At 37.1% G+C, this 25,508-nt stretch overlaps 1 protein-coding gene across 4 annotated transcripts in view; it reads right to left on the reverse strand.

Annotated features, from left to right (window-relative positions):
• The window catches only part of LOC123520228 (serine hydroxymethyltransferase, mitochondrial-like), a 47,124-nt gene that overhangs the window by 21,315 nt on the left and 301 nt on the right, over positions 1 to 25,508 (reverse strand). For 2 of the 4 annotated variants that reach the window (XM_045282337.1, XM_045282334.1), the window contains exons 2-3: positions 22,870 to 23,030; positions 20,803 to 20,913 (exon numbers count right to left, since the gene is read on the reverse strand). In XM_045282337.1, coding sequence (XP_045138272.1) covers positions 20,803 to 20,913; positions 22,870 to 22,956 — 198 coding nt within the window. In that variant the 5' untranslated portion in view covers positions 22,957 to 23,030. Of the gene's footprint in view, positions 1 to 12,440; positions 12,630 to 20,802; positions 20,914 to 22,869; positions 23,031 to 25,250 lie in introns of those variants that run through there. The other 2 variants (XM_045282335.1, XM_045282336.1) reach the window with 2 other exon arrangements.

The following is a 25,508-nucleotide window of genomic DNA, read 5'->3' on the forward strand; positions in this document are numbered from 1 at the left end:
CGCCACCATGGCTTGACTCCATCTAGTGTCTACTATTTTCAAGTCAGCAGACTCTATTAAGAAGGTTGGTGAGACCGTATCTTCCTTACAAGCTAAAAGAACCACCTGAACTCATGACTCTGCAATGGATAAAATGGAAAGCGTTGTGAAAATATGGTACATAAGTTTTGTATGTGGTACAATGATGCGTCCTTTGTTTACATTCCACAGATTGCCAGCTAGCGTATTTCCTGCTCCACTCTCCCTCCCTTCATAAATTTAAGATCATCAACATTATAAAGTTACTTACATACATACACTAGTGTACATTATAATGACTTAATCTTAAATTAAACTGCTTAAATGTTTAACTTCATAATTTTACTTCCATTAAACCTTTTACTGTACTATGATGCACTCTCGCTTTGTTTACTCTCAATGGAAGTTCAAGTCAAAAGTCAAACTTGTTATAATTGGTTTGCTTAATGTAAATTCGCTTAATGAACGTTTTTTTAGGAACATAACCCATTCATTAAGCAGGGGTTGCCTGTGTGTGTGTGTATATATATATATATATATATATATATATATATATATATATATATATATATATATATATATATATATATATATATATATATATATATATATATATATATATATATATATATATATATATATATATATATATATATATATATATATATATATATATATATATATATATATATATATATATATATATATATATACAGTGGTACCTCGACATACGAATCTAATTCGTTCCGTGACGATCGTTGTATATCAAATAAATCGTATATAAAATCAATTTTTCCCATAGAAATTAATGGAAATAAAATTAATTCGTTCTTGTGATATGAATTTATCCCCCAAAAAATTAACATGCTTTAAATACCAACCAAATATAGATTTCATATAAGATAAATACAATGTTTTTTGTATGCATGATATAAATTAACTATATTGTCCAAAATAACAACTTAACCTGCAAAACTTGGGACACATCAATAGACGTTCATCACGCAAGACTCGGGGCACATCGATAGACGTTTAGGCTTTTTACGGCTATATTTTGGCTATTTTCTTCCCGTTTTCTTTGCTTGTGAGCTGGCAATACTCATCAGGAGTAAACATATGCTCTACGTCACTGTGCCACCAATGATGGATGGTAGGAGCGACAATTATTTCACTGTGTCTGATTCGGCCACTTCTCCCATGCACCTTACTTCTATACCTCAGGTCTCTCACCATGTTACAGGGAGACAACCTTTGAATGAGAGCGGTATCAGAACAGGAGAGAGAGAGAGAGAGAGAGAGAGAGAGAGAGAGAGAGAGAGAGAGAGAGAGAGAGAGAGAGAGAGAGAGAGAGAGAGAGAGAGAGAGAGAGAGAGAGAGAGAGAGAGAGGATACAAGGGGCTCGTTTTCTATCACTCTAGCCAAGGCCGCTGAACACGATCGGACTCAAGGCCATGTAAACCGATGATACCACCTTATTCAACCTGTGATATTTTGGTAACCATGACATCTAGCGACTTCTGGTTTTTTGCATTGCAAAGAGGAAGAGTTGCTTGTGGACAGAACACCATTTGTACTCACTCGTTTATTGAATATCTAAGTGTAAATCAGTATGTGAATACAGGCTATTTTGTGTGTTTCTCGCCAAACTTTTACTTTTGCCGAGGAGCACAGACACATACAGTGTTCGACAAGGAAGTACGAACGGGGCCGCCACCGTTCATACTTTCTTGTCCAAAAAGGAAAGACCCTAGCAGAGGGATAAGTGATATGGACAAGGAAGTATGAACGGACAAGTGGGAGGAGATAAGGGTAAGGTTTATAATACATGCTACCAATCATCCCTCAGTTGCCTCTTAGCCTTCGTGGGAAGAATTTTTTTTTGCGAATTTTCCGACAATGCCACCAAGGCAGCCAGTGTTTTTTGCAGACAGAGGTGCTTTCTATCCTTAATATGGGCAAGAATAAGTATTTATTACAAGAGACAATAGCCCAGATCATAGCTTTATATAAAGCCGGTCACCAAACAAAGGAAATAATAGAGCTGGTTGGAGTTGGCAAGACATCTGTGTGCAAGTGGGTTACCATTTTTAAGAAGGAAGGTGGCTGTGACACACCGGGTTACAAACCAAGGAAAAAGTACCGCAAAAAGACATCCCATCGTGCTAGTAATGTTATCAAGAGACAGTTAGAGCATAATCCATGCGTTACTGCCAGAAAAAATAAAAGAAAATAACCCGGGACTCTTTGTGGAGGTTAGTGTATGAACCCTTAGCCACCATATACACGACCTTGGGTACACAAGCCACCACCCAGTGAAGAACCCTCTTCTCAGCCTTAACCAGAGGCACCATAGGGTCGAGTTTTGCAAGAAATATCTTCAGTGGGATGCTGACAAGTGGCTGGATGTTCACTGGACCGATGAGTCCACCTTTATTTTGACTGGCAATAGGGGTGGAAACGTGTATCGGCGTGCGGGTAGCGACCCTTTTGATGTTCAGCAAACAGTGAAATACCCTGATTCTCTCATGGTATGGGGAAGTTTTAGTGGAAGGGACTTGGGAGCCTTGTTGTACTACTAAAAAATGTAAAAGTGAACCAATATGTTTATCATGAACTCTTAAATGACCACCTGGAGGATTCTTTTAATAGTTCAGGTGCTACCATCTTTCAGCAAGATCACGCCCCAGCCCACACTGCTCATAGTGTTCCTAAGTGGCTTAAAGACTGTCATATACCTTACATAGCAGACTGGCAAGGCAATAGTCCTGATATTAATGCAATTGAAAACCTGTGGAACAACATCAAACGAGATCTGCAGGGTAAAGATACCAGCTCTGTGCCCAAGCTCGAGGCAGCCATTCGCCAATCCTGGGCTAGTATAACCACTGCACAGCTTGCCAAGTACGCCACTTCCATTCCAAACCATCTTCGTGAGATCATCGCACATAAAGGCCACCCATCAAAGTATTAGATGTAAGGAGTGAGCTTTTGTTCATTGATTTATGACTCATTCATTCTCATCACTCATTCTCACTAACCATTCATACTTCCTTGTCCAGCACTGTACATGCACAAAGGATGAACAACAATACACAATGCGGGCTAAATGTTCGGGTGGACACGGGTAGCCAAGCGATCGCTGCGCCACCTACCGATGGCTATTTGTATCTTAAAAATATCTTCGTATTCCAAGGCGTAAATTATATGAAATTTCTCGTCAGAGAGAGAGAGAGAGAGAGAGAGAGAGAGAGAGATTTCATCCCTTTTCATATCAAGTTTCAGGCAAATAACATTATCTCTCTCTCTCTCTCTCTCTCTCTCTCTCTCACACACACACACACACACACACACGCACACGTAATGGGGAAGACTGGCTGGGTGACCAGCAGACGACCGAGGCAAATAACATTCTCTCTCTCTCTCTCTCTCTCTCTCTCTCTCTCTCTCTCTCTCTCTCTCTCTCTCTCTCTCTCTCTCTCTCTCTCTCTCTCTCACACACACACACACACACACACACACGCACACGTAATGGGGAAGACTGGCTGGGTGACCAGCAGGCAACCGAGGTGAATTACACGCGCTTTCATGCGCCAACCTGTTAGTTGGTCTCTCTCTCTCTCTCTCTCTCTCTCTCTCTCTCTCTCTCTCTCTCTCTGACAAGTTACCTTCTACCATTTTATTATAAAATCGAAGATAATGAAAAAATTAACATGAAAGAATGATAGGTAATATTTTTTTTCACTTTCCAAGTCCTCACTAATGTCTTCGCTTTCTTCAGTTTCTTCTTTTAAATATTCACTGTCACTGTCTTCAAACTCAGAAGCACTGCTAAATACATATGTTCTGTCCTGCTCCATGTTATGATCTGAGATCCTTCGCTCTTATCAGGATGTCTCTTCGCACTTATCATGGTGCTTTCCACCCGGCAGGTCGCTGGGGTTGCCAAGTGTCGCCCAGAGAAAGGGAAAATAGCTTAGTTACCGCTAAATTTCCAGAGCTATAGTGACAACACTACATGTGGAAACATGCCAGACACTTCCACTCACCATCTGACTCGAGAAACCGCGCTTGGAGCTCAAAATTGAGGCACGAAAATTCTTGATTATGGGTATGATCGCCATCGCTACGGACGCATTGATGCAATCGTATATATACGATTACCAGAAGGAAAGGGTTAAGGCAGCATCACACTAGCACTTTTTCTGTCTTCTTCAACGATATCCGTAATTTTTTACTGTTCCGTCAACTCTTTCCGTCGTCTTGAGTCAGATGAAACGCACTATTTTACTCTAGCGCCAATTTTTTGTCAAATTAAGATCTATGGCTTCTAATCAACACTTTTATAATAAAATTAATTTTCTTGTTAATTGGAATGATGCTATAATCTCAAATTAATAGCATCTTGATAAGTAGGTGTAAATATATTTCTGTGTACAGGCAACCCCCACTTAACGAAGGGATTACGTTCCTAAAAAAACCTTTGTTAAGCAAATTTTCATTAAGCAAACCAATTATAACAAGTTTAACCCCTGACTTGAGCTTCCATTGAGAGTAAACAAAGCGAGAGTGCATCATAGTACAGTAAAAGGTTTAATGAAAGTAAAAATTACGAAGTTAAACATTTAAGCAGTTTAATTTAAGACCAAGTCATTATAATGTACACTAATGTATGTATGTAAGTAACTTTATAATGTTGATGATCCCAAATTTATGAAGGGACGGAGAATGGAGCAGGAAATACACTAGCTGGCAATGTGGAATGTAAATAAAGGGCACATCATTGTACCGCATACAAAACTTATGTACCACATTCCCACAAGGCTTTCCATTTTATCCATTGCAGAGTCACGAGTTCAGGTGGATCTTTTAGCTTGCAATAAAGATATGATCTCTGTTGAGCTCTGTTGTTTATGAGTGGAGAAAGCTGTTTGAAGAGTTTCTCATAGAGACCAATGAAGGACAAAAATAGCAACGAAAAAATAACAACTAGCAGGGGGGGGATGAAGAGGATGCCATGTTTGTTTACAGTTGACAAATGCAACAGAGGCAGTAGCGAACTTGTGTGTGACGACGAGGGTCGACAAAAGTTAACAGTCTTAAGAAAGTTGACGGAAAACTGCTAGTGTGACACCGCCTTTACTTTTGTGTGTACATCCCACCATCCCTTGTACTGCTTATGTACCATTTTTTGCTTCAGATTATACATTTAATGTGCTTTCATTCATTGTTTTCTTACCCATATGGGTTACATACATGTTTTTTCTCAATTTATAAGGGGTCGGGAGAGAAAATTCCGCATATCTGGATATTTTGCACTTCTGACAGGGCCTTGGCTGCTATAATCCGGATACGCAGGCGATTACTGTATTATAAAAAGCAACTTAATTAAAAAAAAGGCATTAAAAAAAGCAATGGAAAACATTAAATTTACATCTTGGTAGAAACATAACACAGAGATACAAAACAATTGAACTACGAGTAAATCCACCATCTCCTAATGTTCATGTGAGGTTTAATGACCATTTTCTTAGAGACCACTTCAATTTCAATAACGTTGACTGTAATTACAAAGCATATCTAAATAACCTGCCAGCATTCTCGGTGTATTTGTTGCCAACTGACAGAAGCATAGAACAATGTCTCGCCTCCCTAAAATCAGCCACACCAGGGTATGATGATTTATCTCCTAGGTTGCTAAAAGAAACATCCAAATTTATATCTACACCACTGACTCATATTATCAATCTCTCATTAAAAAAAGGTATACTTCCAGATCAATAAAACAAGCAAAAGTAATCTCTATACTCAAATCTGGAGATAGAAAAGACAAATTATTATCACCCAATCTCTACTCTTCCAGCCTACAGTAAAGTTTTTGAAAAAATTATCTGCTCTCGTTTGGTAAATTACCTCAAGAAAAACCACCTTTTAATTAAACAACAACATGGATTTATAAGTCAGCATTCCACCGAGTCCATGATACTACAATTTGTTAACAATGTATATCAGTGTCTAGAGGAGAAACTGTATGTTGTGGCAATTTTCATGGGCCTATCTAAAGCTTTTCACACATTAGACCATGAAATATTTAGTAAATTAAAACATTTTGGCATTAGGGGTACACCATTAAAACTATTCAAGAGCTATTCGAGCAACAGGTTTAAACCTATATGTAAAGGAGTGCCACAGGGGTCTATTCTAGCTCCTATACTTTCTCTTGTATATATCAACGATATTGTAAATTCAAGTACAAAATTTGACTATGTCATATATACCGATGATATAACACTTCTGATAAATGATAAAGATTTAAATTCCTTACATTTAAATATAATATCAGAACTAAACATCATTAAATCATGGTTACAATCTAATAAATTAAAGCTCAATATCTCAAAGACTAAATATATTCTCTTTCACAATAGAACAATTAAAAAATGTACTTCCTCCAATATTTTTAGACAGTGAAGTTTTAACACAAGTTAATGATATGAAATTTCTTGGAGTAAAAATTGATGATAATTTAAATTGGAGCTGCCATATTGAAGATGTAAAGTAAAAACTCTCAAAGATTACATGAATTTTGTATCTCGTTCGGCACAACTTAACTTCAGAAGCGATGATCAGCATATATTACACTCTCTGCTACCCTCACCTCACATACTGTGTCTCATCGTGGGCAAGTACATGGCCTTCATTTCTTATTAAATTAAAATTAGCACAAAATAGAATTTTAAGATGTATCTTTTTTATGAAAAAATACAATTCTATAAGAGATATTTATAGTAGAGAAAATATTCTTAATATTGTTTCCATACACAAATACTTCAAGCTTCTTTTAATTTGCAAATCTATTGCACACAACTCAATAGTTAGTCATTGATAATCCTGTTCATACCAGCAGAAATAATGTAAATTTAAGATGCCTTATCTTTAGAACTACATTGTATAAGAATAGCATCGTATGTAACAGCCTGAACTTGTATAACAACCTGTCAAACGAGATCAAACTTCTTGGTAATTTCAACATACAAGCATAAAAACAAAATAAAGAAACATTTTTTGATTGAACAAAATTTAGCATAAACTTGTACCTATGCTTTGTGTTGTATATCCGTTTATTATTACTTTTTTTTCTTTTCTTTTCATATTTTTTTTTATTGAATGCTTGTATATATGGTGTCTCAATCAGACTATAGAATGTATTAGTTAGGTTTCTACCTTGATGACAGCAAACTGTATGCAAATTAACTTTACAATGAAATAGGATTACTCCCTAACTAGGTTAGATATTATGTAAAACTATTTTTCTGCTCTCACTGCATGATCTTTAATTAAAACCGTCTGTCTTAGGAGTTTCGACTCAACAGACCATGCCTGACATATTTATTGATTGTAAATCTGCCTGTATTCCTTAAAAATGGTAATAAACTATACTTACTTACTTACTTACACACCCCTACCATACAGAGAATCCTAGAGCCATCAAGTTAAGAAAAATAGATGTCAAATTAGTTAAAATTACTGTAAAAGAAAAATAATGTCAAATAACTGCAAAAGAGAAACAGAATGGAAGGGAGGAAGGAAAGTAGGTTCAAACAGCCACAACACACACACACACACATGCACACACACACACACACACACTCCGCGCTCCGTGGAGAACGGACGTGCCTCCTGCGCATGAACGGTATCTAAATAACACTCCACACGCTAAGCAATGTGCTTGAGTGAGAATAGTTATTGCTATTGAGGGGCGACCAGAGCGAGTGAACGAGTGTACAGAGTGAACGTAGCCTGGTGGCGTGTACATGGGAGTGATCGGAGGTGGGAGAACCTCCACACTCCAAACGACAGAGCGGGAACCCACAAAGGCCAGCCATAGCAGCCGCCAACGCATCCAACCACACACGTAACTACCAGGCCTGGCCCCCAGTGACCACACACCCACATGTTCCCAGGAAAAGTAAGGAAAAATGGATAGACCGGTAAGGAATAAATTACCAAATTCAAAATATGTTGATGAGGCCCAGGGAGCAAAGCCGAAAGTGGCCAGTCAAAGCATGAGTCCAGCTTCAACAGGGGCAACATTGCAAGGTAGATTGGTGATGTTGGAGAAGAGATTTGAGGAGTTAGTGAAGGAATTAAAAGTTCAGAGGAGTGAGGAGGAGCAGGATAGAGAATTCCGCAAGGCTTTGAAGGAAAGAGTTAAGAGACTGGAGGAAAATGAAAACGATTGGTGGATGAGAATGCATTTGAAGGTGGAGGTTGAAAAATACAAGAGACGGTTGGAGGAGAAAATGGAGAGAGTAGTAAAGGAGAAAGATGACTTTAAGGAAATGATTAGTGAGCAGAATGAAAGGCTTGAAAGGAATGGGAACTGAAGAAAACACAATGGACTGAGTCGAGGGAAGCAGAGATGGTTGGATTACAAGAAATAATTAAAGATCAGTTGAAGGAAGACAAAAAAGAAAGGTCCAAGGAACTGGTTAATGTAATGAAGAATAAGGAAACATTGATAAGGGAAATAGCAGAAAAGAAGAAGAGTGTGTTAATATTTGGGATGAAAGAACAAAATATAACATATAAGCCTAAGAGAATTAAGGAAGAATTGAAAACGGTAAGAGATCTGTTCAAAAATCTAAATGATGATGAAAAAAAAGACCTACAAGAAGAAGTGGAAGAGATCCATAGACTGGGTCCGTATAAGGAGGAGTGAACAGACCGATTAAAGTAGTACTGAAGTCACAACAATCTGCGGAGGATGTCCTATATAGAACATCAAAGTTAAGAGAGATAGAAGGTTGTAAAGAGGTGTTTGTGAGAAAGAATAGAAATGAGGAAGAGAGGAGAAGATATAAGGAATTGGTGGAAGAGGCGAGAAGGAAAAATGATGAGCGGTCTGAGGAGGAAAGAGAAAGTTTTTGGAGAGTTATAGGAGAGAGTCAGAAAGTGGTATGTGGAAAGAAGGAATACGGAGGAACCCCTAGAGGGAGCAGTGGGTGGACCGTAATGTATACTAATATAGATGGGATACTGTCAAGTAGATTGGAATTGCAAGACTATATGATAGTGGAGAAGCCTGATATAGTGTGTTTGACTGAGACAAAATTGCATGAAAAAACAAAGATAAATTTGGATAATAAATATAATATATGGAGAAAGGATAGGGAGAGTAAAGGTGGAGGAGGAGTTATGATTATGACGAAGAAATAAATAAATGTGGATAAGGTTTGGTATGGGAAGAACAACGCAGAAGTGATAAGCATAAGGATAAAAAGTGATGGAAAAGAATTAATAATCATGGTGACCTATGTACCTCCTAAAACAAATTCTTGGACATTAAGGAATACGACAATATGATCAAGGATACTTTACAGAGTTTGGAAAGTGTATTATCTGGAAAAAGAAAGGTGATACTAGTAGGAGATTTTAATTGTAAGGAGGTGGATTGGGAAAATCTAGTAAGTGGTGTTGGAGAAGAAGCATGGGAGAGAGATTTCTTAATCTAATGATGGAAAATATGATGGAACAGAGGGTGAAGGAAAATACTAGATATAGAGGAGATGATGAACCGGCTAGACTGGATTTGGTGTTAACAAGAGAAGTGTACCTATGTGGAGATATACAATACAAGTGTCCTTTGGGAAAGAGTGATCATGTGGTTATGGAAATGCAGATAGCAACAACACAGCGAAGGAAGGACGAGACATACAGGAGTGGTAGATTGAATTATAGAAAGATGGACACAGAAAGTTTGAAAAATTATTTCAGAAAATTAGATTGGGAGGAGATGTTACAAATCAGAGAAGTGCAAAAGAAATATGAGATTTTTATGAAATATTATAAAGAAGGAGTTATGAAATTTGTACCAAAGTATAAACCAAGAGAGGAAGGAAGAAAGGATTGGTTTAATGCAACTTGTGTTAAGGCTAAGGAAAAGAGAGATGTGGCTTGGAAAAGATGGAAAAGAGCAGGAATATACTAAATAAGGAGAATTATAGAGTGGCAAGAAATGAGTATGTGAGGGTAAGGAGGAGGAAGAAAGAAAATTTGAAAAAGATATTGTAGACAAGAGTAAGGAACATCCAAAATTGTTTTACAGGTTCATAAATGGTAAACTTAAAAGAGAGAGTCCATTGAAAGATTAAAAGGAGAGCAAGGGATAGTAGATGACCCTAAGAATATAGCGGAATTGCTAAATAATAGGTTTCAGCAAGTATTTACTAAAGAAACAATGTTTGTAAAGCCACAGAATGTACAAGGAAATGTGCACATGGAGGACATTAAGATACCTAAAAGGAGTTATATAAAATGTTGGAGGAACTTAAAGATGATAAAGCGATGGGACCAGATGAAGTTTCAGGAAAATTATTGAAGGAGTGTAGAGAAGAATTGATTGATCCATTATATGATATTATAAGGTGTTCATTAGAAACAGGGGAAGTACCAGTAGAGTGGAAGAGAGCTGAAGTGGTGCCCATTTATAAGGGAGGCAGTAAGGAAGAGCCTCTTAACTATAGACCTGTGTCTCTAACAAGTGTGGTCGGTAAGATTTGTGAGAGGGTGATAAAGAAATATTGGATACGGTTCCTGGAGGATCATAAGTTATTATCGGATCATCAATTTGGCTTCAGGAAAGGGAGGTCATGTGTAACAAATCTACTGAGCTTTTATTCAAGAGTGGTTGACAAAATACAGGAGAGAGAGGATGGATGGACTGTGTATATTTGGATTTAAAGAAAGCTTTTGACAAGGTACCTCACGAGAGACTGTTATGGAAAGTAGAGATTTATGGAGGACTGAAAGGAAAAGTGTTAAAGTGGATGGAAAACTACTTGAGATGGAGGGAGATGAGAACGGTAATAAGGGATGCAAGGTCGGACTGGTTGGTGGTGGAGAGTGGAGTCCCACAAGGCTCAGTGCTGGCACCAATACTTTTCCTGGTATATATAATGACATGCCAGAGGGAGTAAACAGTTATATTAATTTGTTTGCGGATGATGCGAAGTTGTGTAGGTGTGTGAAGAGTGAAGAAGATTGTGAAATTTTACAGGCAGACCTGGATAAGATTTGGGAGTGGAGCAAGAGGTGGCAAATGGAATTTAATCTGAGCAAAAGTCATGTGATGGAGATGGGAAGAGTGGAAGACGGCCAAGAGGGTCATATAAGATGGGTGAAGAAGTAGTGTTGAAAAAGGTGGAAAAGGAAAAGGATTTGGGAGTGATAATACAAGACCATGGGCAGTTTGAGGCTCATATTGATAAGATGTTTGGAGAAACGTATAATTTGATAAAAATATTGGATTAGCCTTCCATTATATGGATAAAGATATGATGAAGAAATTAATTAGTATGGTAATTAGACCAAGATTGGAATATGCTGGAGTGGTTTGGTCCCCTTATAAAAAGAAGCATATAAGGAAGTTGGAGAGATTGCAGAGAATGGCAACAAAAATGGTTCCGGAATTGGCAGAAATGACCTATGAGGAGAGATTAAAAGAAATGAATTTGCCTACCTTGGAACAAAGAAGAGAAAGAGGAGATTTAATACAGGTTTATAAACTGTTGAATGGACTGGATGAAGTGGATAATGAGCAAATGATGTTGAGAGAGGAAAACTTAAGTAGAACTACAAGATCGCATAGTAAAAAGATAGCCAAGGGAATATGCTTGAAGGATGTGAAAAAATATAGTTTCCCACAAAGATGTGTGGAGGTGTGGAATGGTTTGAGTGAGGAGGTGGTGTCAGCAAGGAGTGTGCATAGTTTTAAAGGAAAGTTGGATGTGTGTAGATATGGAGACGGGGCCACACGAGTATGATACCCAGGCCCTGTAAAATTACAACTAGGTGAATACAACTAGGTGAATACACACACACACACACACACACACACACACACACACACACACACACACACACACACACACACACACACAGATTTTCCGCTTCCACAATCTTGTCTTTTCACATTTCAGGGTCACGACAAGGCCGTCCTTCCAGTTTACTGGTATGCAAACATGAAGGGTTGGATGACACTGTCTGTGTTCAGTGACTACTTCACGACAAGGCTGTCCTTCCAGTTTACTGGTATGCAAACATGAAGGGTTGGATGACACTGTCTGTGTTCAGTGACTACTTCAAGAATAAACTGCACAGTGAATTGGAGGTCTACCTCAAACAAGAAGGCATCCCTTTCACGATCTTGTTGTTACTAGATAATGCTGCCAGCTACCCACACACACTTTGTGACATCAGTGAGAACATCAAACTTGTATTTTTTTACCACCCAATACAACATCTCTACACACACTTTGTGACATCAGTGAGAACATCAAACTTGTATTTTTTTACCACCCAATACAACATCTCTACTTCAACCTTTAGACCAAGGTGTAATACAAACATTTAAATTGTATTACCTGTGATTTTATATTAGCTGACTTGGTGACAGCAACCAATGAGAAAGGCATCAGTGTGAGGGATTACTGGCACAACTTTAACATGAAGAATGCTCTCAATTTCTTGAAGATGGCTTGGGATGAAATGCTAGCTAATTGGTGTGCAGAAACATCTCTGCCCACAGTTTGTCCACAACTTCAAAGGATTCTCTGTTGAAGATAACATCACAGCAACTAAACAAAGGATGGTGGTATTGCCCAAAAAAGCTTAGATTTGATGAAGTAGAGGAAGATGAAATTGAGAAGTTGCTACAGTCTCATCGTGTTAAGAGATCTACTAGAGTTGGAAAGAATAAAAGTGAAGGATCAAGAAACAGAAGCACCACAAACTCAACAACAATGTGTGCTCTCACTCAAAGTGCTATTGGAGGCTATGGGTAAATTAAGAGAACCCCATGATTTGATTGAAGAAAATTATCCAAATGTACAAAGAAGCTCCTCAGTCTCTTGCAAAGTATTGGCAGATTTTAGGTGTCATCAAGAGATGTTGCAAGAAAACAATTGAAAACTATTCAGATAACAATGACTTCATTCTTCAAGAAGAAAGAGGAAAAGGAAGAGGAGCAGCCAGAAGAGGAACCATGAGGGAAAGGGTAGCCAAAGGAGGAATCACAAGAGGGAGAGGAGTCAAAGTTTGAATCAGAGTGATATGTAATAAAAGTATAAACAAACATGTTTCTTGCTTGATTTACGATGCTTTTGTTATTACACAACCTCTTCAAGGACAAAATACTTACATAAATTGAAAGGTGTGTGTGTGTGTGTGTGTGTGTGTGTGTGTGTGTGTGTGTGTGTGTGTGTGTGTGTGTGTGTGTGTGTGTGTGTGTGTGTGTGTGTGTGTGTGTGTGTGTGTGTGTGTGTGTGTGTGTGTGTGTGTGTGTGTGTGTGTGTGTGTGTGTATGATTCACCACGGTCGTCTGCTGGTCACCCGGCCAGTCTTCCCCATTATGGAGCAAGCTCAGACCTCATAGACCGATCTTCACTTAGGACTGAGACCACAATACACACTCCACACACCGGGAAAGCAAGGCCACAACCTCCCGAGTTACATCCCGTACCTATTTACTGCTAGGTGAACAGGGGCTACACATTAAGAGGTTTGCCCATTTGCCTCACTGACCCCGGGACTCGAACCCAGGCCCAATCGATTGTGAGTCAAGTGTGCTAACCACTACACTACACACTGTGTGTGTGTGTGTGTGTTTCACTGTTTGATCTGCTGCAGTCTCTGACGAGACAGCCAGACGTTACCCTACGGAACGAGCTCAGACCTCATTATTTCCGATCTTCGGATAGGCCTGAGACCAGGCACACACCACACACCGGGACAACAAGGTCACAACTCCTCGATTTACATCCCGTACCTACTCACTGCTAGGTGAACAGGGGCTACACGTGAAAGGAGACACACCCAAATATCTCCACCCGGCCGGGGAATCGAACCCCAGTCCTCTGGCTTGTGAAGCCAGCACTCTAACCACTGAGCTACCGTGTGTGTGTGTGTGTGTGTGTGTGTGTGTGTGTGTGTGTGTGTGTGTGTGTGTGTGTGTGTGTGTGTGTGTGTGTGTGTGTGTGTTTGTGTTTACCTAGTTGTACGTTACAGGGTTCGAGCGGGGCTCATAGTGACCTGTCTCCATATCTACATTTGTCTAACTTCTCCTAAAATTTGCACACACTTTTTACTGTTACAATCTCTTCACTTAATCCATTCCAGATGCCTACTGTCCTGTGGAAAACTGAGCTTCTTGATATTCCTATGACACTGACTTTTCATGATTTTCTTGGAATGTCCTCTTGTTTGTCTGTCTCCCTGCTCCATCAGTGTTACCAGGTCTTGTCTATCTATCTTCTCCATACGGTTTACTAACTTATACATCGGTATTAGGTCTCCTCTTTGCCGTCAATCCTTCAAAGTTGGTAGCTCCATCTCCTTCAGTCTTTCTTCATAGGGAAGATCTTTTATTTCAGGGACCATCTTTGTAGCAGCCCTTTGTATCCTTTCTAGTTTCTTGATATCTTTCTGCCTATATGGTGACCATACCACTACTGCATATTCTAGTCTAGGTCTTATCATAGTGGTTAATATCTTTTTCATCATACTTTTATCCATGTAATTGAATGCTACCCTGATGTTTGTTAGTGTCTTGTATGTTGAAGCAAATAATCCATTTATATGTCTTTCTGGAGTCAGGGTGTCTTGTATAATCACTCCCAGGTCTTTCTCTTCTCTTCTCATTATAATCTCTTCCCCCATTTTATATTCCCATGTAGGTCTTCTATTACTTTTACCCATTTCCATTATATGGCATTTCTTAGTATTAAATTACATATAATTTCCACTTCTGACTCCATCTCCAGATCTTATCAATATCTTTCTGTAATTCCATACAATCATTTTGTTTTTTTATAACTCTCAAAAGCTTGGCATCATCTGCAAACAAATTTATGTAGCTACTCAAACCCTCTTGTATGTCGTTGACATATATTTGGAACATTATTGGTGCCAACACCGAACCCTGTGGTACCCCACTGGTTACAGTGCTCCAACTTGATGGTGTATCTCTTATCAGTCCTCATTTCCCTATCTGTTAAGTAATCTGTCATCCAATTTAAGATATTTCCCTTAATTCTGCCCATGTATTCTATTTTCCATAGGAGTCTTCTGTGTGGTACTCTGTCAAAAGCCTTTTTAATGTCTAGATACACTGCATCCACCTATCCATCTCTTCCTTGTACTTCATCTATTACTCTTGTATAAAAGCTTAGTAAGTTTGTTATACATGATCTTCCTTTTCTAAAACAAAAACAAAAAGAATTGGGAGTTTTTCTCTCCAGATATTCCAACAATTTTTCTTTGATAACAATTTCACAGATCTTACCTACCACACTAGTTAGTGACACTGGTCTATAATTTAGGGGCTCAGTCATTTTTCCTCCTTTCTATAATGGGACTACATTGGCTCTTTTCCATTCTTTTGGTACTTTCCCTTCCCTTAAAGAGTTGTTAATTACATCACAAATTGGTTCTACCAGTTGCTCACTACATTCCCTTAGTGTCCATCCTGACACTCCATCTGGTCCTATTGCCTTTCTCACATCCACCTTTTCTAGCAATTCTCTAATTTCCTGTTTTTTTACCACGATGTCTTTTAATCCTTCCTGTGCTGCTGGGTTGATTGGCTTTATAAACTCTCTTTATTAAATACTGATTTAAAGCTCTCATTCATAAGTTCACTCATTTCTTCTGATGTTTTGTATATTGTATTCCCCTTAATCAACTTAGTAATGGTCTCTGTCTGTCATTTTACCATTTATATACTAATTAAAAAGCTTGGGTTCTTTTTCACATCTCTTCACTACATCCTTTTCAAAGTTTCTCTTCTCCTCCCTTCTTATCCTAATGTATTCATTTCGTGCCTCTTTATACTGTTTCCTATTTATTTAATTACGTTGTCTTCTTAATTTTTTCCATGCTGCATCCTTGCACTTTTTAGCTTTTGCACATATAGCATTATACCAGGTGTGTTTGCTCTTTTTTTACTCTATATTGAGGAACATATCTCTTTATACCCTCATTATACTTGTCTAGAAATATATCATACTTTCCTTGAATTGTCTTTCCATGCATAATTTCTTTCCAATCAATACTACCAAAATAACTTTTTAATCCCCAAAATTTGATTTAGCGTGGTTCCATCTTTTGTGTTTGTGTCCCTCATTATATTCCAAAATTTGCTGATCCTCTAATTTGATTTCTAGGACCACATGATCACTTTTTCCTATTGGAGTATGATATTTGATGTCTGGACATTGCTCCATTTTTTTTGTAAATACCAAATCCAGCATTGATGGATCATCTTCCCCTCTATATCTTGTAGAATCTTTCACTCATTGATCTAATGTGTTTACCATTGCCAGTTGTAGCACATCATCCCCCCAACGTCCAGCGCGACTGCTTGCATCCCTTTCTTCCCAATTGACGTGTTTGCAGTTTAGATCTCTCACAAGCAACACTCTTCTATCCTTCCTTAGCATGTTATCCAGGCAATTTAGTACTTCCTTTTGCATTTCATTATGTACATCAAGCCTCCATGTATTAGTCTTTGGTGGTACATATGCAACTATGATACTCCTTTTTTCCCTACCATTGGTCCTTATTGTTATACTTAAAACCTCTGCCAGTCCATCTCCTCTATCTCTTCCACATATATACATATTCTCTTGAGTCATGATCACTACTCCTCCTCCTGCTTTTCCCTTTCTGTCTCTCCTCCAAACATTGTATCCTTGTTCTTTAAAATTCACTTGGACATCTTCACTTAACTTTGTTTCTGTCATACATACCACATCTGGCCATTTTCCAATATACAATCTCTCACTTCCAAACTTCCTGATATAAACCCATCTATGTTTCCTTCCCCTTCCTGAATATACCATTTCCTCAGTCTCATGTCTAGCACTCTCCAGTAAAACTTCTTTTCATTCTCTGTGCTTCCTTAGTTTTTCCTTAGCTTTACTCCTCAGTTCTCTCTCTTTTTCCCTTTCTACCTGGTTCATCTCTCTCTTTATCCAGATATGCTTATATTCTGCCTTTTCAGCCAGCTTTCCAGTCCTTGCTAATATTTCTTCTATCCCTACTTGCGATCTCATTTTGACTTTTAGAGGTCTTTTGGTTCCCTCACTATATTTACCCAGTCTATATATTTCTTCTATTTCTTTATCAAGACTGTTCTTTATCTTGTACTACGGAGATAATTTCCTTAACCATTTCTTTCTCCTCCTTCTCCCTCAAAAATTTCATCGGGTTCTTATTTTCATTTAGTCCATACATAACCATACACTTCTTTTTGTCCACCAAATCTCTCACTAATTCTTCCTTTTCTTTGAGCGAAATTGACTTTTTCTTCTTCTCGCTCCTTTTTCCAAATCTTCTTCCACTCATCCAGTTTCCTTTCCCTCATCTTTTTGCCTGTCTCCAAACTGAGACCAGCCTTTCCTGCACCCCTTGTAATGCAGCTTTATAATACGTACATTTGCCCTTTAGGGCACTATTCTTCCTTTCTATTTCCTCTAGAGTATTTTTCATCTCATGGTTCATTTTAACAGTACTTTCTAAGTTTAAACATCTCTCTCTCAGTTCTAGATTCTCCGTAATCAGCTGGTCCTATTTTTCGGACATGATGGCGACCATCTCCTTCAAGGCTTTAAGTTCCTTATCCATAATGACGATACTTCTCATGGTAACTCTTTCTTCCTTAAAGCCCGAAAACTCCCTTTCTCTACTCCATTCACCCAGCTGTCTCAATCCTAGAGGTGTTTCTATAATCTCACTTCTAGTTCCCCTCAGTCTCGCTCCCAGTCCTTTGTTTACATCTTGAGTAGCGCCAACCGCACCGTCCATGGCATCATCCTCCTCCATACTCCTTTCGACCTCTAAATTTAAGCAAATTCAATAACTCTTTGGAGACAGGATCACTAAGCTAGCCCCTGCCCCCCTGTAACATCACCAGGTCTGCTGTGTTCCTCTCCAGAATTGGCAGCGTATCATACCAGAGCTCTGGTCTTGCGTCCGCTCGCTTCGGCTAACAGTGTGTGTATGCAAGGGTTAGCATCAAGCTGTCTTCGAATAATGTTAAGAGTTCTCTGAGTCACACTGTGCTTACGGCCCTCAGGCTAGTAAGATGGTGGCGAAGCATCTCTTCCTCCCTCATGATAAATTTTGGTCCAACGTTGAACAGTTCTGAGAGCTATGCCAGTGTTTACGGCAATTTCTTGATTTGACTTATTCTCCCTCATTAAGGCACAAAAAACTGAGATTTGGACCTTACTAATTAGTTTCCTAGGTCCCATAATAGGCAGTAACAGGGCAGAATGATAAGCTCACACATCCACAAAAAGGGGCCGTGAGTGGGATGAAAAAAAATTCAAATTCAAGCACACGTGTCACACGTGAACATTGACTAAGGAAACATATCACCTACTTTGACTACTAGAGCTGCGGAGTTGTCAGATAGCCACATACAGCGAATACTGCTGTATGTTTAAGAGTTAAGAAGGGATGAATGAAACTTGGTCAGAGTGGAAGTCGTGGTCCTTTTCACGCCTTCCGCTCTGACCAGCAGTGTATATATACAGTAAGTCCTCGTTATACGATACTTCTTTATCCAGTAAATTTACAGTTATGATATTTGGAAATTATTACCCTCAATTCAATATACGGTAAGAAAAATTCACAGATACGGTATCGGCTCATGTCATCCAAGAGGGCCCAACGCGGGGGAGCAGGGGTGATGACGTCATCCACGCCACACCTCCCCACCACTCACAGTACTGACTTTAACTTGACCACCCTTGGAGCCTGTTATCTCTTCCCCTTTTAACTACATTACATATTACTTACATGCATTACTAATCAGATGAATAAATAGAATATTAAAGGGTCTATTGTAAGCACAAATATATTCATAATAATCATAGCAAACAGTAGTCATAATTCAAAGAAAAATTAAGTTCACACCATTCATAATAATAAATATTCAATAAATATTCAATATTTGTTATTGAATAATAACATAAACAGCAAAGGAAAACAGGCAATATAGTCCTAGTGAAAAAGTAAACTACATATCATTGATGTGGTCAGTTTCATTAGCTTTCTGTTTTGGCCTTTGCATGACTTGTTTTTTTTCTTATTTGTCTTAATGTTATTATTTAGATTCTAATTCTAAAGTACACAGATGTTTTGGCAAAAAATTATATGACATCATCAGTGAAAATGAGTTGAGGCTGTAGGGGTGACTTTTGACGTGCTGGAACGCATTTCCTATTATTACATGTTATAGTGGGTTTAGTATACAATACCTAATTTCAACTTGCGATAAGGTTTTCAGGAACGCATATGTGCCGTATAACGAGGACTTATTGTATATATATAAAACAGCAAAGCAGAACCTTCCCAATGCATATTATAAACTTTTTATGTGGAGCTCATGGCTACTTCAGTTATATATGTTGTTATCAATAAAGTATTCATAATCTGGTCAAAATAGAAAACTTTTTTAAATAACTATTTTTCAACCATTCTAAATACAATAGAATTCAGTATTCAGTTGCCACTAACTGTAAAGTTTTCAATCCATCATCCATCCTTTCACATCTTTATAAACCATCCATACATTGATTGAGCAGCCAAAGGAACATGACACATCACTTCCTCACACCTCTATGTTTACCAAAAATTATATTTTCTGCCCATATACTTAAGTATATGTCTTGGTTTTGTTTTTCTTTTATCTTCATAAGAAGCTTACAATTCCATTAAATAAAATGTCTAATTATATTATACATCTGTAACAGATACATTTTTTTTATTCTACAATGCTGTCAATGTAATTCTATCATATTACATTTTTCTTGGTCCACAAATGTAACCAATTTTCTTCCATTTCCTTAACCTTTTGGTAAAGGCATTTGTGGTCCAAGCAAGTTACCTATCTTTGACAGAATATTTTTCTAGTAAAGATCTATGAATATACCTAATGAAACATATTCTCTCTAAAGGCATCCAGAATCAGTCACAGTATGGTGTTGAAGATAGCCTGAAATCAAGGCCTGACATGAATTGACTTCACTTAGCAGAGACACAATGCATTCGTAACAAAGCTAGCTCACTGAAGTTAGTACAGGGGATAGGTAATTACTCAGTATAAGTGTGTCTGCAACTGGGAAAAAAAATTATAGTTAGTGTATTGACACATGACTGGTGCTTTCATCTATTACATACAAAGAAAACAAGTCAGCAAAGCTCTAGGATAAGCACATTTCTAGTCTCATCCACGATCACTATGTAAGGAATATGCAATTACATTTATAGCTGTTATTTAAGTTAATAAATCAACTCACAGCAATATAAGATGAACATCACTTTTTTTCTTCCCACCCATTCCACATTTACATAATACCAAGTTATAATATCAATAATCCTTACTCGGAAAACTATTTGCAAATAATATAATTTATGTCCATAGTAGCCAAAGTAGTAACGGGACTGATGGGGAAGAACAATGGCAAGTGATCTTGAGATCATAAATGTGGTGCATTTGGTACTTAAAGAGTCACATCAATTAATGAGTCAAGTGCATTGTGTTTTGACTATAGACTACATCTTTATTCAATTATTTTGTTAAAATTAAAAATTTTCCTAGAGGAAAATCATAATGTGACTCTTCAAGAATAGTTTTGCAACATAAAATTAATCTAAATATAGTACAACATTACCAATAGTTCTCCACAAATCAATTAAAACAGAACAGCATACACCAACCTTATCTACAATGTCTGTGCCACCATAGTATCTCTGGCCAGGATAACCTTCTGAATACTTGTTGTTAAGACATGACCCCAAAGCTTCTAGACCTGAACGTGTGCAGAAGTTCTGAGGAAACAGAGAAAAAAAATATTAACAATATATGTATATAACTGTCAGATTTAGTCTGTGAAAATACATTTAAAGAAAACTATGCTGGCAAAAATTTTGCAGAATCCTTCTTGCTCTTTCCATGGTGACAGGATTTTGCTAATGACTAAGTAGTAAATGTATTGAATGATGGTAAACAGTTATTTATAATTATTGCATCATGTACTGTGTCATCTCTCACTAAAATATTCTATATAGTTTTAAAAAATATACAGGCAATCCCCGCTTAACGAAGGTTCACAGAACAAAATTTCGCTAAAATGAAGGTTTCATTTTACTACCATCTGCTCGTTTAACGAACACCAAACTCACTTTAACAAAGTTTTATCCAGGTAATTTTTTCCAAGTTTGAAAGCCCTGCTGTATCACGAGCACCTCTCGTGCACCACTCACTCCCCCTAGTTCAAAACAATAACGTCAGCAGCAGCTTGTCTTCCCTCGCTCAACTTACCACCAAAACACCCTGCAATGTCGCCTAGCGTTGCTAAGATGACCAGGAAGTCTCTTACTCTCGAAGTGAAGCTGGATATTATTCACAGACACGAGAGACGAAAAAACTAATAGCATTGCTCGCCACCATCTTGACTCCATCTAATGTCTCTACTATTTTCAAGTCAGCAGACTCTATTAAGAAGGCTGGTGAGACCGCATTTTCCTTGCAAGCTAAAAGAACCACCTGAACTCATGACTCTACAATGGATAAAATGGAAAGCCTTGTGGAAATGTACATAAGTTCTGTATATGGTACAATGATGTGCCCTTTGTTTACATTCCACAGGTTGCTGGTTAGTGTCTTTCCCATTTCACTCTCCCTCCCTTCATAAATTCAAGACCATCAACATTACAAAGTTATGTATGTATATACATACATTAGTGTACATTATAATGACTTAAATTAAACTGCCTAAATGTTTAACTTCATAATTTTTACTTTCATTAAACCTTTCACTGTACTATGATGCACTCTCGCTTTGTTTACTCTCAATGAAAGTTCAAGTCAAGGGTTAAATTTGTTATAATCGGTTCGCTTACCGAAATTTCACTTAACGAAGGTTTTTTTAGGAACATAACCCCTTCGTTAAATAGGGGTTGCCTGTATACTAATGAAGCAGATTTAATTTTTTTTTAAATCTTATTATCTTTATGGATATCATGATTGGTAAAGTTAGAAAGAAATCAAACGTTGGATTCAAATAAATACATGATTTACTTTGTCTTAATAATAATAATCTTTCCAACTCTCTGATCTCCACAATCATATGGAGTCCATCCACAAAATCAAGGAATACCTTTGTATGAGGTAAAGGGGAGCCTAGAAACAGTTTATGTGCAGTTTGAGTTAGTTATGAAGGCCACATTATTGCTGTGTTAATTAGTAAAGCCTTCCAGGCTCAGATACATATTTACAGCAATCTTTACACTTTGAGTTTGTTTTATATGTGCCACTTTGAGGGATTTTGTTGGCTGGCAATATAGATAATATAGATAATATGGTGGTGGTGGTGGTGGTGGTGGTGGTGGTGGTGGTGGTGGTGGTGGTGGTGGTGGTGGTGGTGATGATGATGATGATGATGATGATGATGATGATGATGATGATGATGATTATTATCATTATTATTATTGTTATTATTACTATCATGGCATTACACAATAATTGTAAAACATACATTTTCACTATTAAACATGAAAATAAGCAGATGACCATACCACTGAACATCATTTTAAACATGGCAACTTAAACTCATTGATATTATACAGATATATCACTCCAATATATATATATATATATATATATATATATATATATATATATATATATATATATATATATATATATATATATATTGGCTAGAAGTAGCCCAATCAACTAATTAGATACTTAGTAAAAATGTTAATGGCTTAACTAACACAAACCTCAGATGCAATAAGCTCTAATCCACGTTTCTGACGATATTTTTCAGCTTGCACAAGTTCCCACATTTCTGGATCATCCTCAGCCATGACCTCATTCCTGTGAGAGTAGATAACTGTCGAGTAGCAGCAACACCTCTGTGCAAGCCAACATTTCTGCTGACCTGTAAAACCAACATGAATTAACACAAATCACTTCTTAGACTATGTAGATATAAAAATTCTAAATAACACATCACTATTATAACCTTTTGACACATCAAATTCAGAGGAAAACACATGATCAGAAATTCTTGTTTCCTAATCATCAATTAAATTTGGAGCTATTTCTCTTAATGTTCTACATCATCATAATAATATTTATTGATGGTGGTAAAGACTTAAGTAATTGCTGTTTTGAAATTTAAAATAATCTAATTACAAGTGATACAGTACTTACACAAAACCAAGGACAGATAATTATTGTTAACCAGAAGTCTCTCATTTTATATGAGCCTTAGAAATTTTATGGCCATTGCATACTATCACCCACTGCTACAACTACTCTTATTTGCCCAGCACCCTCTCATGGACTTTAATTCCTTGGGTCTGCAATCCAGTATTCTTAGTATTTGTACTGACATCCTAGTTAAACAAGATGGTCATCCATTGCTGAGAAAGTATGTGAAGAGTAATATTCACTAATTAACATTCTTTATAAGATAACTGAAACTAATATATCAAATAAAAATTCTATTTATCAATCGATATACAATACTACATCTGATTGGATGACATATTGTCCTCCCTTCAATGCAGCTTAAAAGAAAAATGTTTTGATCTTAACTATTTGTACATTTGTGCTGGTAGGAATCATCAGGGAGAATTTAATTTACCAATATAATACTTATAAGGCATGTAATAGGCTTTCAAATATTGCCTTGTACAATGGAACCTTGGTTACTGAACACCTCCTTTTTCAAGCAAATGAATTCTTTACTAAAAATCTTAAACACAATACTTTGGTTGCCATAGAGGAGGGAAATAGGTCTAGAAATCATGGCAGGAAGATTAGAAAGCAAGGCTGCAGGTTAGATATAAGAAAATATTTCTTTAGTCATAGAGTGATAGACTTCTGGAATGCATTGCCAGAGAGGGTTGTAAATAGCACTAGTTTGACAATGTTTAAAAACAGATTAGATAAGCACTTAAATTTATTAGATTTATAATTATGTATAGCACTGCATGATAGTTTTTATAAGAAATTTACTATAGTTAAACAAGACATGATCCCCATGTATGGGGACCACAAATTGTAGAGGATTTCGCTGCAGGACTTAGCCAAATGGGCCAAATATTTAGAATTAGTATATAATGTATTGTGTACTTGTAAGTGTATCTTTAAGTATTGATGAAGAGGTCGCTGTGCAACTGATACAGGATAACCTAGATGGGCCCTGGTGGCCCTTTGTTATCCTATTATTTATATTATGTTATGTTATACCAAGATTCAGTTCTCAAATAAAGTTATTCATTTCAAATATCAAAAGATAAAACAAATGCTGCCATTTATTACTAATTCAGTTTCTATAAATATTTTCTTCATTTATATACATTTGGAGGAGAGACACAAAGTAAGATAGCCTCGCTGTAATCAAACAATTTTTGGTGCTCAGGATTACTAATCCCGAGGCATCTGTGACTCCCTCAATGACACTCCTACATGCCATCACTACTGCACAACTGTAGACCTTACAAGATCTCCAACAAGGACTTGCACTAGAATGATCCAGCTTTGGCTGAGTTCATTGTGCCAGACATTAATCTACAGAATCAAGCCCCTCAAAAACTTCACAACTTTCAGATAAACTATTAAGATATTTATTTTGTAATTTTGTGACATGCTCATTCAGTCAGAAGACCAGCCAAAAAACATCCTTGTCTTTGATGAAATTACTGTTTAACTTTGCATCATTATTATTTTTTTTTTTTTTTTTGGCAAACATTCTGCAAATTTTATAAGGTCGTCATTGCTTGTTATTTTGAACATTCCTTACTTACTATCATAATGAATAGACAATGAAGTTCCAAATGACTTACAGGAATCTGTCTCTCTGTGGTCATTATGTCTCACATCATGAGAAATGACATATTTAAAGAGCTCTATCTAGCTTTCTTGCCTACCTAGACATGATCAGCTAAGTACATAATAGCTACACGTTAATTATTCCTCACTGAAATACAATATTCTCTTAACTTGAATGTTCTACACAACTTTCTTTACATTGCTGACATGTAAACTGAGCAATTTCTTTTCTTTTTTTTTTCTACACCATATATTATACTTGCTATGAAAACACGTAGCCTTATTTTCATATTCCCAAAGCTTCAAACAAAATACTTACAATTATGTCCTTTCTTTCATTAAGAATGACAAAGTTCGATGGAATGAATGATATATGGATTTGAAGCGGTTATAACTGGTATGAAGCGTAGTAAACAGTTTGTATAACCCCTTGATAGTCTTATCATGCTACACGAACGTTAGATACGGCTGAAAAATCTCTTATGTATGGGGGTTAAAAAGTTATAAAAATAATTCACATTTTGTTAAATCACACGATTGTTCCACTGACACAACCACTGTCACACACTATATTGCA

This window comes from Portunus trituberculatus, chromosome 46 (assembly GCF_017591435.1).
Source record: "Portunus trituberculatus isolate SZX2019 chromosome 46, ASM1759143v1, whole genome shotgun sequence".
Classification (NCBI taxonomy): domain Eukaryota; kingdom Metazoa; phylum Arthropoda; class Malacostraca; order Decapoda; family Portunidae; genus Portunus; species Portunus trituberculatus.